This window comes from Salvia hispanica, chromosome 4 (assembly GCF_023119035.1).
Source record: "Salvia hispanica cultivar TCC Black 2014 chromosome 4, UniMelb_Shisp_WGS_1.0, whole genome shotgun sequence".
NCBI classification, from domain to species: Eukaryota; Viridiplantae; Streptophyta; class Magnoliopsida; order Lamiales; family Lamiaceae; genus Salvia; species Salvia hispanica.
Window position 1 is genome coordinate 831543 of NC_062968.1, and position 17501 is coordinate 849043.

The following is a 17501-nucleotide window of genomic DNA, read 5'->3' on the forward strand; positions in this document are numbered from 1 at the left end:
TTACATTTGTTTTAATAATTAGTTATAAGTGCATTTTATTGTTTAATTATTAATTTTACTAATTCGTCAATACGGTGTATTAAAAATGCTAATATGTTGATATTAAAATATTAACATGGTATATTGAAATGTCAACATAGACATTTTTAATATATTGCATTGATGAGTTACATTTAACGACTTAAAAAATTAGCAAATATGAATTTTATTTTTATTATAGTTTACAGTGGAATAATGCGTAAAATGTGATTGTTACTTATAAAAATATAATAAAACAAATAAATGTATAAGCATTGAAAAATAAAATATGAGATTTTTAATAGTGGGAAATACAGTAGTATAGTATATCAGACAGAACAATTCTTACCCATTTCTCTTATTTTTACTTGTTTTTTTTAATTCAATTATTTATAATTTATCAGATATTTTTTCAAAAAAAAAACAAAACAATAATTAAACAAAACTACTTGCTCAAAATGTAGAGTGCTAATAATACAATAAAATAAAATACTTAACATGTAAACCTCAATTTTCATTATTGAGATATTTCGTTTAAATTTATTGAGATATTTCGTTTAAATTTATTGAGATATTTTCAAGGCTCCACCCACCGTTAGCAACCTACATTCATCTGAATCTGCTGCCACGATTCACCTCTACAAACTTTCTGTTCCCCACAAAGCAGCATTCTCTCTCCTCCTCTCTCTCTCTCTCTCCCTCCATACGTAATTGTTTTTTTTATTATACAAAACCATGAATGCTTCTCTCTATGGAAATCGAAGCACAATTTCAGATCGTGCATCTCCGTCTTCACTCTCCTTTTCCCCGATTCCACTTCTCCTCGCTCATCGGTTCAATTTTCTCCTTCTGCGCCGCGGATCGGTGATTTTGACCTCAGAATACGAGATGAAGGTATGTTACAAATTAAATTGCTACTTTCTCGTTTGTACCTCCAATTTTATACGATTTGAAATGCATCAAACCGCTTGCTGTTTCGATTGCGGAATTATGCGCAGAGTGCTTGCATTCGTACGATATGCAAATACGCACATGCAAATGCTCACACTCTTAAGGATCTGATTCCGTTTTCTATCTCGTCTGCAGTGATAAATCCTTTTCCCTTTCAATAAGCTATGGATTCGTTAAGCTCAAAGGTACTATACCTATTACTATTTGAATTGCTAAAATTTGCTATAAATTCTTCTGTTTAATCGTTTTTGTTATCATTTACACTGAGCACTAAATATGTTTAGATTGCTTTGGTAAAATATTTAGCAATAATAGCTGAGATTAAATAAGATAGGGGGTTCGAAATTTGAGATGACACACAATTACCACACAAAAATTGCACAAACTCATTGCGGTTGGGTTCATGTGATTGGAGTGATGAGATGTGACTCGTTAAGGTTTGTGTTGTTATCGGCAGCCTCTGATGAACACAATAAGAAATGAAATTGTTAATGTGTGTTACATTTTACTTTAGGTTATATCATACTTATTTAATAACTAAACAATTAGAACCTTGTCTATGCATTTTATGACTTCTAACTCCCAAAATAAAATTGTGATGTATATATAATAGACATAAGGAAAACAGCAAAAAATTTTATTTGAACATTTAATGTCCTAAAACAAAAGACTGAGGTTATTGGGCCGATTTTCTTGTTTGTGAATGCTGTAAATTTTAATTACGTGTTCGGATTAACATTTTAGGCACATTAAGCATGCTATGCGATCCTCAATATTATGGTTGGGTAAGGGCATCATCTTCATAAATGCTAGGACTAGTGAATGTATATGGTGTTTTTTAAGGGGTCATTTACATTTGAGGATTAGGTTACAAGATAAAAATAGTATAGAGGCTAGTCCCTTGTATACTAAGGTGGCGTTGGAATATCACAAGGCCCTTGATAATTTTATCATTTGAACTAATTTTGTTTGATTCATATCCCCTTTGAAAGGTTTGGTAGTATTAGAGGAATCCCAATAATGGTGATAAACATACTCAATCATGAATTTTATCAAGCATGAAAGTAATCACCCCTAAGAGTATTGATAGCTTGATTATAAGATGTTTTGTTGATTGCATATGAATATTGGACAATCTTATTTTTGTTTCTCTTTTGCCTTTTACTTTTCTCCCCACTATTGAATCCTTTAATGTGTTCATTTGTATCGGACTTGGATGCACTTTTCTTATTTTGGTTATAGGGTCCTAAATATCTGTGCATGTTGATTCAACATGTTATCATCCCACTCCGCTCTATTTGGTAAAGTGTGTATAAGTAAGTCTAAAATTTCCACATCTTTCAAAGAATTCTCTCTGAGTGTTGCTACTTTCTTTGATATGTTTTTGTATGTAAGAAATAGAGAACCTATGATTGCTTTGCAAAGTTCTAAATATCTCTCTACCAACAATTTTATTTTAGATAAGAGTGCTAACATTGCGCGCTTTGCTAAACCACTGCATATAATTATTATAAGGTGTAAATTGGTGATGCATACACGATTTCAAATTTATAATGGCTCCGGAAAGAAATTTAGAATGAATTTAAATCATATCTTGTGAAATAAGGAAAGTCTGTGCTCGTTTATTTCGACAAATATTGTTATTAAAGAGTAATACAAAGGTTTTTCTCTTTTATAGTTGGTCTAATACCATACTCCATGTGGTAGCTTAACTTACTATTATTACTGATAATTATTTAAATCAAACTTGAGGAACTTCTCCACTGAATTATCCCAACATCAGTATTCCATGAATGCCACCCCTCTTGATCTACATAAATGCCTTCTTGAGAGTCGCCTTATCTCCCGTGCAGTGGTTCGACTTACAATTAAACTTGTAAAACTCAATCTCATGTAACACTCTAAGACTTGGTAAACAATTTTGAGTGCTAAGCGAATCAGATTATTCAAGTTTTGTAGAGTTCTAGAGAAATCGAGATAGGTGTCTGTAGATTCTGTTGTAGAATCTACGGTGCTTGTACACTTTGTTCTAGAACATACATGTGTCCTCTGGCCATGAAGTGGTTTATATACAGAAATTCAGGTTATTTCTAATGCGTATTATGTCAAGCCCATAGGAAACATTGTGAAGTGGCTGTGCTTGTCTGAATACTTACTATAGTTTGGGAGTGAGAAATATCTTGCGATAGAATTGATTCCTCGTCATTCTTTGAGAAATGTATCATAAATGAATATTGTTTGAAACATATTGAATTACCTTCTTCATCATGTTCATAAAGAAGAGAGCTGAAGCATATTAGTCAAAACCCACATCGTAGCTTGAAACATTTAGAGTTACAAAGACTATTAAATTACCTTTATTTCTCTGTCCTTTTCCTCCTACCTTGCTTCTGATCATGAAATTTGTGGGTATGGGATATTGTTATTGAGAAAATTGTTTTGTTCCTTTCCGACTGGCCGACTATCCTCCACCTGGACTTCAGAATTGTGAATGCCTGAATGGTGTTACCATACTTCTAGTAATATTTAATAGCACATTGAAATATTTTTTGTAGTTTTGATGATTAAAATAATATCTACGTTTTCTTATGATTAACATTAAACGAAAGGTGGTTCAAGTGGTAAATTTCTCTTTGCAAATGGCCTTTAGGTTTTCTCTGTGTACTTTATTTTTGTCCAATGGAGGACTTAGTGGTCTTGTGATATTATAATTCTGTGTAACTTTAGCCCGTTAAATGAATATGCTGAATCTGGTCATGCCTTTTTTTGTCTTCATTACCTCCAGATGTAATCGTCTGGCTTTTCCATTTCAGGAATTCCAATGATGTAAGTATTGTCTAATATGTCTCCCACGAAACTTCTCCCCGCCTTTCATGGAACCTTCAGCATTCCCTTCACCTGTAAGTAACATCTTACGTTTAGTTCATACATATACTGTATTCACCAAAATATATTTGATGCTTCACTGATTGCTTGCTCCATCAATATGACTTTCCAACTGTGTGGCCTTTCTTGTTTTTAGTGAGATTTTTGTATCATCCTTTTTTGGGCCGTTTAGCGTGAAAATCAAGTATCAGTCAAAGTGGGTAGTAAGACATTTCATCTTCCAATGTATTATTTTCTTGTAGAGCATGTGACTTCTAGTTTCTAAGGACACAAAAATAATGAAAACTATCCTTGAACGGTCAAATGTGCATTACTGATACATGATATTAGATAAAACGATATGCTGAAGCCTAGTAGGTGTTGGCTCAATTAGGTCTTCATGTTGAAATCTGCATATATGAACCTTGGCATATAAACTCAAACTTTGGTCTTGAGATTCTCCTGTTATGTGCAAAATATTCACGAATGCAGTTGATTCATTGATTACAGAGGACATATTTAGGACCTTGTGAAGTGCACATTCATCAAGAAATATGGAAATACTAATTTCACTTTATATCTCTTAAGCTAGTAGAGAAATTAATTTATGATTGCTCTACCTCATAGATGCACGTAAACCATGAGACCACCACTCTTCTAGTCTTTTGCAATTCCCAACATACTGGATTACTACCTATATTTGTCTTGTGATTTTTATAGTTTCAATGTTCCACTTCAACTACATTCAATCTGATAACTTGTTAATCAATATATATGTCCTTTTTCAACTACTGTTGGGTTTTTTCAGCAAGAGAGTTATTTTTGAACTTTTGAAATATCAAAATAAGAAAGAAGTTGACTCCAACACAATCATTTCTTTTATTGTGAAGACTTGAGGCTTCTTTCTTTACAGCCAGATTTCTGATGTTTGAGAGATGCAATTCCAGTACTCATGTTTTTAATCCAAATTCCAAATAGTAGCACTCAGTATCTTTGCCTTTTAACTATTGTTACATAAGATTCTAACTGCTGTCTTCTCGTCATCAATGGTCAAGTGAACATTCTTGAAAAGTAATTGTCCTTTTGATAATTCGTTTGCAGTCTGCTACACCTTATCTACCAATCCAGTATTGGAAGGCAGAAACTAGTTTGGTGACTTTTAGGTTTATATAAACAAAACTTACTCTGACTTTGTAGCTTCATGAATTGTTTGTTGTGGCTGGCAAAGCTGGAGGCATATACTTGCATCTGGGTCGTCTCTGATGCATAATCCTTCAGTCATGAATGAATTAGTGTCTGCTCCAGTTGCATCTCTTGTTCCATACACCTGAAATATAAGCGCCATTAGGAATTTTATCACCCAGAGGATATTGATATATAACTTTTAGTTTTAAGCCCGCGACACTACCTTCTTATACAAATCCATGTTTTCTTGGCGAATTACTGTTACCTTCTTCTGCAAGTCTGTATTTTCTTGGTGGACCAGGTTCGCCTGCAACAAACTCAGGAAGATTAGTGCTTTACATCTTTCTGCATTAGTGAAATAGCATTCTTGAGTGTGTGCAGTATCCTGGGTCGACCTTCTGATTAAGCTCTTCAATCTGATCTATTAAGATATGGTCCTACAAGGAGTAAAAATATATATAAATTGGTTGTTAAAGATCATATTTGACCAATCATGCTGTGTCAGAACTCAGAAAAGTAATGTACCTTCCTCATTCGGACAGCCCGTAGACTCATCTCCAGCTGGTTTTCTAAGTTCTGTAGGTCCTTGACATTTAAATCATTAAGCCCCTCGCCAAGTAACAGCCTGCAAGAATGGTAGATATTATTGGATAATAATAACAAAGACTGCCATTTTGTTATATTTTTTCATTATTGGTACTGCATCCTTACATATATATGTCCTTGTTAGTGTGTCATATGTACCTTTCTGCATCAAGCATAAGATTTACAAGTCCAACAAGTATAACCAAATTGGCAAATGTTCAAGTTTAAAATCATTGGTTCGATCATTGGATTGCTTGATGCCTGATGCACTATGATCTGGGAAGGGGCACAGTATTATATAGAAGTCTTGAAAAAGTGTATTGCGTCTTTTAGGTTCCATAGCTGTCAGAAATGAGGTTAATGGCATCCTAGGAAGTTTATTTTAGGCACTGAGTCTCTTTGTTCAGTTATATTGCTTATGCGTTTTGGCTTCTTATTCTGTCCTTGTATTCTTATTTATTTCTTCCTAATGCTACTAAAAAAATAAAAGCTTTTATGTTTGTTTGAGCTTGAATTGCATACCTAATACTTAAATGCTATCAGTAGAAACCATTCGACTCAACAATGAAATATATTCAATATGCAATGAATGTCATCCCATGAATTCAACTGTGTTAAATATCATTTCCAAAGCCGATTGATGAGAGAAATATACCGGTGGTTATCTTGCAACTTCTGTAATTGTTGCCTCAGCATATTAACTTCACTTTGCCAATACTGTGAAGTTCAGAATCATCATTTGTTATGCTGCCGAATTTGAAGCAGCAAACTCTCTAGCATTTTTTGATTAAGGCAAAATATATGCTTTGCATACAAAGATACAAATAACCTGCTGACTGGCATTGGCTTTCTTGTCTTCCAGATGGAAATGATAGAATGAAGATGGTTAAAGAAAATAAACACAGAAGATAAATACCCTAAAAATGAGGTCCACTGATACACCACATTTTCCGCAACTCTACTATCAAAAGATACCAAATCCCACATAAGCTCAACTAATAAACCTGATTTACACCTATGCAAACTGGCCAAATTCCAACCTAGAAATAACTATAACTGCCAACAAAATTACACTTAATTAATAATGGAATAACTCAATGAAAAATATATCTTCTACTTAAGCCCTCTCGTGCAGACCTTAAAAATGGTACTCTATCAGCCCTGCCCACAGACAGTCTTGTTCTCAAGGCTGAAGTTCGGAACTGTCCTCAAACACCTTCATCCATCTAATTACACTCTCCTCATTGCTCATCCCCTGCGCCACCTTTCCACCATCCCTTTCCAGCTCCCCCCTTTGCAACACTTCAGCTGAAAGAAGTGAAGGGCCAACCGCCAACAAATCATCTGGTAATTAGCTGCTGTACTGGCTGCTGGCTTCGCAAGGAAAAATGGAAGATCAGATGCACCCTTGAAGCTGGTGTCAGCTTCCAACGACATCTCACCACACCTATCCTAGGTTTCACCTCAAACAGCCTAAAGAAATGGGGAACTAGCCTACCATTGGCTGCTGCAAACAGTTTCCTCTGCTGTTAAGGAGGAATATTATATATACCTAATCCCGTGTTGAGAACTTGACATGCGTTGGTGCTTGTTGTCTTCTCTCTATTATTTGTTGTTGCACCCTTCTAATTGGAATTTTAGATGGTCTGTAACGTCATCCATGTCCCAAAACAAATTCAGTAGCACCTACTCTCCCTCACAACAGCCACATACTCCACCCTTTAGGCCTTTTGGGACACAAAAAACACCAAAGATTTGTCTCTAGACACCAATTCCATAACTCTGTATGTTTCTGTGTCAATCTGTTCTTATGGACCCTTCAACAAGTAAATAGAAAAGAGGGCCCCATTTTCACTCTAACCGGGTGTTTAAGCCCCCCAAAATTGAAAAATGTCCACACCTGGAAAAACAATGGATAACAACTAAAACTCAATCCACACCCTCTCAATGAGGTGGCCTCGTGCTTAAGTCTAGACTTTTGTCCTCACACATTCTGTTCAGAATGGGCTGTAGGCTATCAGAAAATTTTCAATTTGAGCTCAAAATGGTAGCTTAATTTTCTGGTCTCGAGCTATGTGTCTAAATCAATATCAATATTATCAAATATATATAATTAAAAGGAAAATGCCTGACAAATGACATCAACAAGTTTGGCAGTAGGTCCGAAATGAACAATCCCACTTTCATCTTCATTAAGTTCCCGGAATTCCATCAGCCCAAATTTGTCAAGATCACAGGTAAATCACTAATCACTGGAATGGTCAAAGAAATGGGAACAATCAAGCATCTGGGTGGTGTCAACCAAACCAACAATTTCACCATTATAGTCCAAGCAAAAACAGTTATTGAAGACGTACACTTGCGTGCTGTAGGGATTGATGTCTCTCTGGTCATGAGAAAGTTATTTAGTTGAAGTTTACGTATAATAGGCTTACGAAACTGTGAGGAATGTACTAGGGTCTAGGAGTCCGTCATTCATATTTCGTAGTGGTAAACCACTTTAAACTTCCTAGCTGGAATTTTAGAAGTGCTGGAAGTAACTATGCTTAAAAGCTTATCCAAAAGCTCGAGGTTGGCTGCCGGGGACAAAATATATTAGCCTTTTGATGTGTATTATATTTTTAGTAGATATTATCTTATTAATCTCTGTATGCCATTGTAATTGAAAATTGTTCATGATTTATGCAAAAATCTCAACTTCTTAATCTACCATTGATTATTGTAAAAGTTAATATTACTTTCTTTTTTTCTCTCTCTTATGACATAATTTTTTCTTCCCTTAACTTTTTTGTGTGAAATTCATAGGATATTACACTCTCTGGTTCATAAGATCAATGCTCTTAATAGAGAGAGGTACACACGAGCAAATGAGTTGGGCATGGGAAAATCATCCAGGTTTTGTGTATAATGGTACAAGACTGACATTTGGCCAGGAAGTTTACCTTGACTTCAGAAATTGAATTCACCAACTGGTGAGGTTCCTCTTTTGCTTTGTTGTACCTTTCAATCACCGACTTCATACTGCATAAAATCAGCATAAATATCAGATCTTGTAAGTTATAATGGTGTTCCTTGAATATGTAAGGGATATTCATTGTAGTAAGTCATGCACAATGATAAATGCATGACTTACTACTATGAATATCCCTTACATATTCTAAGATTGATGATTATTGCTCGATTCCTGTTAAATTCTTTGATCCACATATATAAATACTCTTTTGATTAGTTGCTGAAAAGAAACCATATAAAGGAACCTAGGTTGAAGTGTCATTTTGTCTGCATGAGTGCACCAAGAATAATTTTTTCGGTACATGAGTATGGTAGTGAAGAAATAAGCTTGTTTCTTCGATTAGACGTCTCCTATTTCTGTGTTCCCAGAATGAAAGAGTCCAAGTTTATACAAATAGTTTTGTTCTAGAACATCTATTTATAATCAGTAGTATGCTCTCCTCTCGTTCTGTTTGGTACGTCTATTCTCAAGTATGTAGCAACTTGTATATGTATTTGAGGTTTGGAGTTTTGGACAGATAAAATCTTAGATATATCCGTTGGCTGAATAGCTTTAAATCTTGTACAGATTTTGAAATACTCAGATCATTCTGTTTCCGGCTATACATGTCATACTTAGTATAATTTGATTCTATCTTTTAACAACTTTTAGCTTCGTCTATGATTTTATTTTCCTCGATAGCCGGTGTAGTTTTGAAGCTCTTATGAACTTAAGCAATCACGAGCCTTTTGTTATAGTAATAGATGATATTCAACTAGGTGAGATGTTGAACTGACCCTTTTCATCCTTCTCCAAATGATACGTCACCTTAACTTCATTATAAAAACACTAAGTCACACTATATCAAAGAATACTAGGTTGGTGGCATGGAATTCTTTAGCTTTCAATTATGATACTATATAAGATGGATTTGTTCCTTATTGATGCCTTCAGTTTCCCCTGATGTATTTCATGGAAGTGGGCTCCCTTAGTTTAGCCTCAAACCCCGTCCTACAAAGCAAGAAGTGGAAATCCATTGACCATTCAATCTTTCGAGGTTGTTTGATTTTACACTATATAATGTGCCCAATATATCATTCCATGATCATTCTGACTTTCCAAAATTGTATGTGAATGTTTCTAAACTATATAAATTTAAATAATATGAGGATGCATCTTCCCTCCAAAATAGTACTCTCTCCATCCGATGACCCAATTTTTTTAGTTTATTTTAGTTTTTTCCACTCAAGATGACTCAGTATTAAAACTAGAAAGCTCTCTCTCTTACTTTATTTTCTCCACCTAACAAAGAAACTAAAACAACATAAACTTCATAAACTTCTGTGCTGCCCAAGGAATGAGTTTTAATAAATGGCCCAAGGAATGAGTTTTAATAAATATAGACTCTATTGTGGTTGGAGAATAACTCATCCCTCTCTCATGAATTAATTTCATGGATGGACCTGCCTCCTTTGGACGTTTGAAAATAAGTGCTTGATCCTATGTTTAAAGTGAGGTTCCCATTTTACTAACTTATTTTCCCATCTGTCTTTACAAAGTCAAATAATTTTTTAAAATCCGTGCCGAGTTAAAATAAGACTACAAATGGCAGATGGTGGGAGTAACTAGCTATAACTTTATTCAAGTTCTACTATCCATAACAGGCATCGACTATGTAATCAACACCCACAAATGCTCCACTTTCCAAGTGAGCCGCAAGTATTAAAACGTATCAATTGCATCGTCGTCGAAATAGCCTTATCCTCAAGGTTGGGTATGAAACTCAAACATTTTGCATGGATTAGTGAAGGCTCATACTCAAGTTTATAGAGAAGCCCAAGAATAGGAAGGAATGAATGTTGCACATTAAGCCAAGAAAATAACGTAACCCGTAACTGTCGGCAACCCTAAAAATTCTTGGTGACCATGTCCACTCTTTGAGATTTAGAAACAAATAGTATTCAGAGTATGTGTGGGATTTTGACAAGAAACTTTCGATACGAGTTGGTAGGTTGCAAGCACTAGAACAACATGGGTTGGTGTGTTGCACATTGGAACGACAACCATGGCAGGGCGACGTGGAACATAGGTCAAGGGTCTAGATGTAACCACGAAGTTGGAAGAACACTGAGGGCTAGGAAGGAAGCACACAACCAATGCAACTAGAATCATGGATTTATTTTCTTGATTGCCTAGTTACAACTTACAAGCCATTACCACGCATAAAGGTCAAGACCTAGATGAAGTTTTCAAATTGAGTCCTATTGTAGGCCTCCATAATATCCATATATGAGTTTAGCTCTTTCATCACTTTTTCTAAGGCATCGACGCAATTAATCAAGTTTCGTGTGACCCACCATTACTATCCTGCTCGCCGCACCAAATTGTCAGAGAAAAGAAGCTAATGGAAATTTGTTAGACACTTAGTAAATGAAATTGAAATATAATTATTGAAATAAAAGATAACTCGTTCAGAAGTTCTTATTTCCTTCATAGAAAGCCTCTCGTTTGAAAGGTCTTCTTTCTTTCATGGGAAACCTCAACAAAGTTGTCCACACTATAATACTCGAAGATAAAACCCTTTCGACATCAAGGACATCTATTTATATCTGTAGAAAGAAGAAATATAACATGTGTTGGAAAATAATAACTTGAACTTTATATTCTAGTTCCACTATTTGTAATTGACGCCTACTACTTGTGACCGACACATTACTACATTACTACTACAATTCTCCAACGTTGGTGTAATTCGTGTGTATATATTGCACTATGAGGATGAGGGATACGTTGCAAAGGTGTATCTCGATTGTTAGAGGCAATATGTCCAATCTACGAAAGAGAGTTATCACCCAGGGTCTCTTGCCAAAGACTCGATAATTAGAGGACAGAAAGCCCTACATATAGGGGTCTAAGGTAAGACAACGAGAAGTATGGATAAGTTCTAACCGTTATATTTAATGACCGTGAAACATCACCTATTTGTAATGACCATTTACCTATACCTGGTTCAACCTACGATATGGGAAAGAACCACCTAAAGAATACTCAAAACAGAGTTTATAGATATGCTCAACGGGACGAAGGGAGTATATGACAAAAACAACAATTACTTGACTAAGAAGAAATCTAACATAATCCGCAACATGAGTAGGTGGGCAGGTACTCTTACGAGGTAGACTCGACCATTTGTTGGTGGTTCTTGCATATGTTGATGTACTCGTAACAAAGAGGTTGTTAAGGAAGAAAAGGGCAGAGTGGAAGACTTATACTTTGAAGAAATGGATTGATGTTTCATGTCACATGGACTTGTAGGTTTGTGTCGTCAATTCTTCTCGTTTCTCTACTTTTTTGATTTTTTTTTTGTATATGCACCTTCCACCCCACGAACATACATCAATAACTTAATTGGTACAAATGTGCTAGGACAATCACAATATAGAATATGTTCTTTAAGAGAATCATACTATAAATTAATCCACATAGATATGGATGCATGGTTTCAGTTTCAGAACCATAACCATCTCACGGGTTGAGCTGGAATCGGTGTACATTTAAGTAGGTGCCATGTCCATTTTTTAGGACAATCACAATATAGAATATGTTCTTTAAGAGAATCATACTATAAATTAATCCACATAGATATGGATGCATGGTTTCAGTTTCAGAACCATAACCATCTCACTTAGTTTTGGCCTGAAAGTGGAAATTTTAAAAAATTGGCAAAAATTGAGGAACACCAAGTTGAAAAACAGTTAAAAACCGTAAATAAATCTGCCAAAAACATTGCACCATTAGTTTTGGCCGGAAATTGGAAAACTGAAAAAAATGTCAGAACCAAGGAACAAGTTGACAAACATTAAAAACTGAAAATTGAAAAAAAAAATGGCAAAACCATGGAACAAGTTGACAATGACAGCATTAAAAACTGTTAGTAAATTTGCCAAGACATTGTAGTACATTTCAATTTTGGAAACGAACTTATTACCATTCTAATTTATTGATCAAACAAATTTGAAATTTCAATTTCCAAATTTTTTTCAAAGAATGTTGTGCTTATAACCGTTGTATAGTTAGTAGTATTAGTAATATAATAATATACACTTAAAAATATAGATTTATAAGAAAAAATTAGTAATGTATCGGTTTAAATGTGGTACATGTATCCGAGTTTGCTTGTGCACGGGCCCTATTTTATTTCACTCCACCATGATTTTGTAATTAATAGCTAGAAATCATTTTACACTAAATATAAAATAATATAACGGAGTGATATTTAGAAGTTAAAGCATGATATACTCATGTATTAGAGTATTGATGTGAACTAAATATTCAATCTTTTACTTTTGGTTTCATGGTTTTTATTGTATTTTAGACTCATAAATGTGTTACTAACTACTTTCCGTTACTTTCTATCTTAGCTCAACGCATGGGCCATAACCGTAGAATGGTTATTGCATGGTCCGTGGAAGTCTTCTATGCATTACCATTGAAATTGCCAAGAGGGAAGCACGTCCTGTGCTTAAACTGATGTTGTAACACGGCCCGTGCAAGTCAAGGGGAGTCCATGAGCACTTGTTCGTAACATTGTCACGAAACACACCTTTGAGAAAAGACCATGTATGACCCTTCAATATTTGGAATAGCCGACTCTCGGCCTGCGAGAGTGATGCACGGACCTTGCATGTATGGTTGTTCAACACACAACTCGTGCCTTAGACTTGTCGATTATCAGCAAATTAGTGAGTTAAAGCGAGAGAAGTCAGTTTTACACATCATTCTATTGATGAGAAAAAATAAGAGAAGTCTAGGAAAGGAAGAGAAGAAAAGGAGAAAGTGATCCACCACCATCCTGTAGATTAAACGATGTGGACTAGAAACTTCTAAAAGATTAAACCGTACAAGTTCTTTATTTTTTATAAAAATAACTAGAAACTTCTATGAGGTTAAAATATTGATTGATTGCTTTCTATAACATTAAAGAAAGAAGCTGTTTCCAATATCGTTATCTAATTATCTTCATTCGTAAGAATATTTTGAGCATGCAAGTTGATTACTTCAATAAATATATTGTAGAAATTGAGAAGATTTAAAGGTAGCCGTACTTGCTAAAATTGAGATACCGACATTAGCAATTAACGATGAAGATAATCACATGATATAATTTATCCTCCAAGCTTTGATGCTTTCGAGATTCTCACTGGATTTTCACATACTCAGAAGCCTATTTAACCCATTAATTTAGGGATGATTGGGTTATGTTATACTAGATCATAATTGAATTTTGAGCTAGATGTACTCCTTCCTTCCTAGCTTAAATAAGACGTTTTATTTGACATTGCATTTGGCATAAGAATTAAGAAAAAAAGAATATTTAGTGAGTCAAATGAGTGGAGAGAATAAAGTACTAGTATAAGAAAATAGAAAGACAATATAAGAGAAAATAAGGGTAAAATTTTGCCAAAAGAGGTAAGAGTCAATTAACTTCGGATGTCTCCAACAAGAATACGAATCGATTAACTTGGGACAGAAGGAGTAGTAAGTTCGAGTTAACTAATTGCAATACTATTTTACGAACTCTGAATTTGGATCGCGTGGCCCTATAATTATATCGATCAGTACTCCATATTTGAATATTGTGCAATACTATAGATTTATTATTATTGAATAAAAGATTATAAACACTAGTCATATATGTATACTCACAAATAAATTGGGTATACTATTTCATTATTCTATTTCTTCAAACAAAATCCTAGCTTTTGAGAGTTGAGGAAAAAATATATTGAGATGTTGAGATTCTTCTAGACGTCATCAAATATATGCAAATGTCAAATGCTATACTAGAAATATAATAAAATTAGAAAGGATCAATAATAGTTTCTCATTTACCCTCACGGTAGTGGTGAGTCGAAGAGTCTTAGTAACTAAACTACACGTTATCTAAGTATTATGATAATATTAGCAAGAATGCTAAGAATTGTGTTATTATTTGTGTATTAATACTCAAGTACTCAACTTAGTGAAACATCCATAACCGTTCCCCAACTTTTTTTGTACATTTGATCGCTTTTTATGTGTTGTTTACATGAGTCTAAAATTATGTCTTGGGTAATATAATCAAATAAACGTGTATAGAATAAGAACATGTTCATATGGATTTAACAAGAGCGGTGTTCGTTTGGTTTATAGCATAACATTCATCTATACGGCGGACTTTTAACATACAACTTATGTGCGGAGGGACAACTAAACGAGAGCAACGCTAGTTTACCAACGAAATTGTTGTCGTCGGTAATATTCACAAAAATATGTGCATATCTATATGTTTATGTGAGTTATGTAAAATCAATAACACACACTAATATACATGAGCTTTAATTAAGCTGTTAAATTAGTAGTATTAGACACTTTATGCTATCATAAAATAACAAAACGCAATACACGTGAATCACCTAAACAATCTCAGCAGATCAAAACGCACAAAATCATAGACTTCTCAGCTCAATCGATTCATCTCAAATCAAATCAAACACATCTCAAAAACCACACCAAAATTCACAGCAACGGAAACCAAACAAATCACACCAAAATTCACAATTATTCTGGAAAAATACGAAGAGAGAGAGATTAACGAAGCAATTACCTGGCTGTGCTTCCGAAATCGTACAATTTCCCGGTGCTGGAGAAGATGATGAGCGCGACCTCCGCATCGCACAGAATCGCGAGCTCCTTCGCCTTCTTCAGCAATCCATTCCTCCGCTTCGAAAACGTCACCTGCCTGCTCGTCATATCGTCGATCCTCCTTATCACTATCTTCCCCCTCCCCATTTCTCCGCCGATCCGCAGCTGATAACATCAATTTCTCCGTCAAATCGGGGAAAAATGCACCGGAAGAACTCGAAACGTCAACGCGCAGATTGCTCGCGGTTTGCAATCGATTGCGTTTCCGCCTCTCGAAAATTGAAGATTCGAAAAGGCAGACTTACTTGGAAAAGCGACGACTGGAGCTGAGCAGTGATCTACTCGGAAATGAGGAGAGAGAGAAACGAAAAAGAGGAGTGAGAAATTTCAATTTTTGTCACATATCGCTATTTATGGAAATTCGTGGATTTGGAATAAGAGGTTTTTGGTTTGAAATGGAAAAAACCGCTTCCCTTTTAACCAAACCGGTGGTGGTTTTGGTAAATGGACACGTGGACCAATGGGAATGCGGAGACGGTATAGACATATGGATCAGTGACGCGTGTTCCATATTGGGAAAGTTCCCTTTTTTGGGAAATGGAAAGTGATTTGACATATTTGACCTTGGGTACACCAGTCTAATCAGGTGTTTAAATCATATGCTAATTCACGAAAACATCATGAAATTTAGCTAAATTCAGGTAGGTCCCACTAATTTTATAGAAATATTTATTTTCGGCATTAGATTTAAGAAATTGTGTTAAAAGTAAGTTAAGTGAATGACGAATAAAGTAGGAAATGAAATAGGTAGAGAGATGAATAGAGAATAAAGTACTCCCTCTGTCCTATTAGAAATGAAACGTTTTTCTATTTGGTCTGTTCCATTAAAAATGAAACGTTTCTAAAAATGGAAATAATACTCTTTCTACTTTTTCTTCTCTCTTACTTTACTCTCTCTTCATTAACTCACAAAACAACACTACATAAAATCCTGTGCCGAAAAGCAAACGCATATTTAATGGGACGGAAGGAGTAAGAGAGAAACTAGTTTGTGCTTTTTACCAAAATATGAAATGACCCAGCTATAGTGGGACGACCAAAAAAGGAATATGACTCAGCTACAGAGGGATGGAGAGAGTACATGTAGTGCTCCATTCGTCTCTCTGTAGTAGAGACATTTTTTTTTGGATGAAATTTAAGAAAATTTGTTTTAAGTGATTTAAATAATGGAGAATAAAGTAGAAAGAGATCAAGAGAGAATAAGGTAGGGGTAAGTAAAGTAGAGATCAAGAGATATACTCCCTCTGTCTGCCATTAGGAGTCTCATTTCATGACGGCGTGGGTTTTAAGAAATGTTAAGGAAAGTGGGTGAAAAAAAGTTAGTGGAATAAAGTCTCACTTGTATATATAAGTTTTAAATGAAATGTGAGTGGAATGACTTAGTGGAAGGCGAGACCTTATTACCATTTATGGAAAAAATGAGCCAAGACTCCTATTCGCGGACGGACTAAAATGGAGAAACGGGACTCCTATTTGCGGACAGAGGGAGTATAGTTTTTTGCCAAAATAGAAAGTGACTCGGCTACAGTGAGACAATCCAAAAAGGAATATGACTCAGTTACAGAATAACAAAGGGAGTATAAAATTTGGTTAATCTTTGGTATATCCACAAATTTGGGAATCAATAGAAAAAATAATGAAGTTTAAAATTTGGTGAAGACTATCCCATGACAATTTTTTCAGTAAATTACTCCTTCCTTCCCAAATTACTTAAAGAGTTTTTGAGAAGTTCTTTTGGCCACTGGAATTTAAGCAATGATGTTCAACTTTGGAAATGTGTGGTAATAAATTAGATTAAGTGATTGAATGTGTTATTTAAATATTGAATTTAATTTCAAATTTATGCATTTATATTTTCAATTATCACAATATTTTCTCAACGACAACTCCCTCTTCTTCCAATATGGATCCGTAGTGACGTAGCGTAAGGGGTGGCCGCGATGGTGGTGTTGACCGGAATTCAGTTCTATTGCCGAAAGGCCACCAGAGAGCCCATATATCGTTCCATAACCTCGTCATGGTGGGGTGGTTTCAGGACGCACCCGCTAGCGGACGTGCCAAACCGAGACGTCGACGGGATGAGGATGCGGTGGGGACTAAAAGTTGTGCCAAAATAATCAAATTTAGTTAATGTAACGGTAACAAGGGATCTAATCAAGCA

The 17501-nt window shown here is 35.0% G+C and overlaps 1 protein-coding gene and 1 long non-coding RNA gene across 9 annotated transcripts; one reads left to right on the forward strand and one right to left on the reverse strand.

Annotated features, from left to right (window-relative positions):
- Positions 1-623: 623 nt before the first annotated feature.
- Positions 624-13371, forward strand: LOC125222292. 6 transcript variants are annotated; one of them, XR_007176519.1, is made up of 6 exons: positions 629-912; positions 1105-1154; positions 3783-3869; positions 8410-8576; positions 11751-11911; positions 13018-13371. It is a non-coding gene; the product is annotated as an uncharacterized LOC125222292 (long non-coding RNA). The 6 variants fall into 6 exon arrangements; XR_007176521.1 differs by lacking the exon at positions 11751-11911 and having other exon boundaries at positions 639-912; XR_007176522.1 differs by lacking the exons at positions 11751-11911; positions 13018-13371 and adding an exon at positions 9135-9261 and having other exon boundaries at positions 639-912.
- On the reverse strand, positions 2919-15721 carry LOC125222291 (MADS-box transcription factor 23-like). 3 transcript variants are annotated; one of them, XR_007176516.1, is made up of 10 exons: positions 15586-15721; positions 15243-15445; positions 8547-8625; positions 6260-6321; positions 5545-5644; positions 5415-5456; positions 5243-5326; positions 5019-5161; positions 3749-3867; positions 2919-3441 (listed from the first exon to the last, which is right to left on the reverse strand). XR_007176516.1 is itself a non-coding variant. In XM_048124812.1 (9 exons), exons 2-9 carry the CDS (start codon positions 15425-15427, stop codon positions 3864-3866), a joined length of 699 nt encoding a protein of 232 aa, XP_047980769.1. In that variant the 5' UTR covers positions 15428-15445; positions 15586-15721; the 3' UTR covers positions 3495-3863. The 3 variants fall into 3 exon arrangements, 2 of the variants coding, with proteins under 2 accessions (XP_047980769.1, XP_047980768.1); XM_048124812.1 differs by lacking the exon at positions 2919-3441 and having other exon boundaries at positions 3495-3867; XM_048124811.1 differs by lacking the exons at positions 2919-3441; positions 3749-3867 and adding an exon at positions 4053-4296.
- Positions 15722-17501: the final 1780 nt, after the last annotated feature.

Coding starts and splice junctions, on each gene's coding strand:
- LOC125222291 (XM_048124811.1), bottom strand. CDS start 15,427: ATGGGGAGGGGGAAGATAGTGATAAGGAGGATCGACGATATGACGAGC. Junction 5,162..5,242: donor ACATGGATTTGTATAAGAAG/GTAGTGTCGCGG, acceptor CTTATATTTCAG/GTGTATGGAACAAGAGATGC. Junction 4,297..5,018: donor CATGAAGCTACAAAGTCAGA/GTAAGTTTTGTT, acceptor TGCACATAACAG/GAGAATCTCAAGACCAAAGT.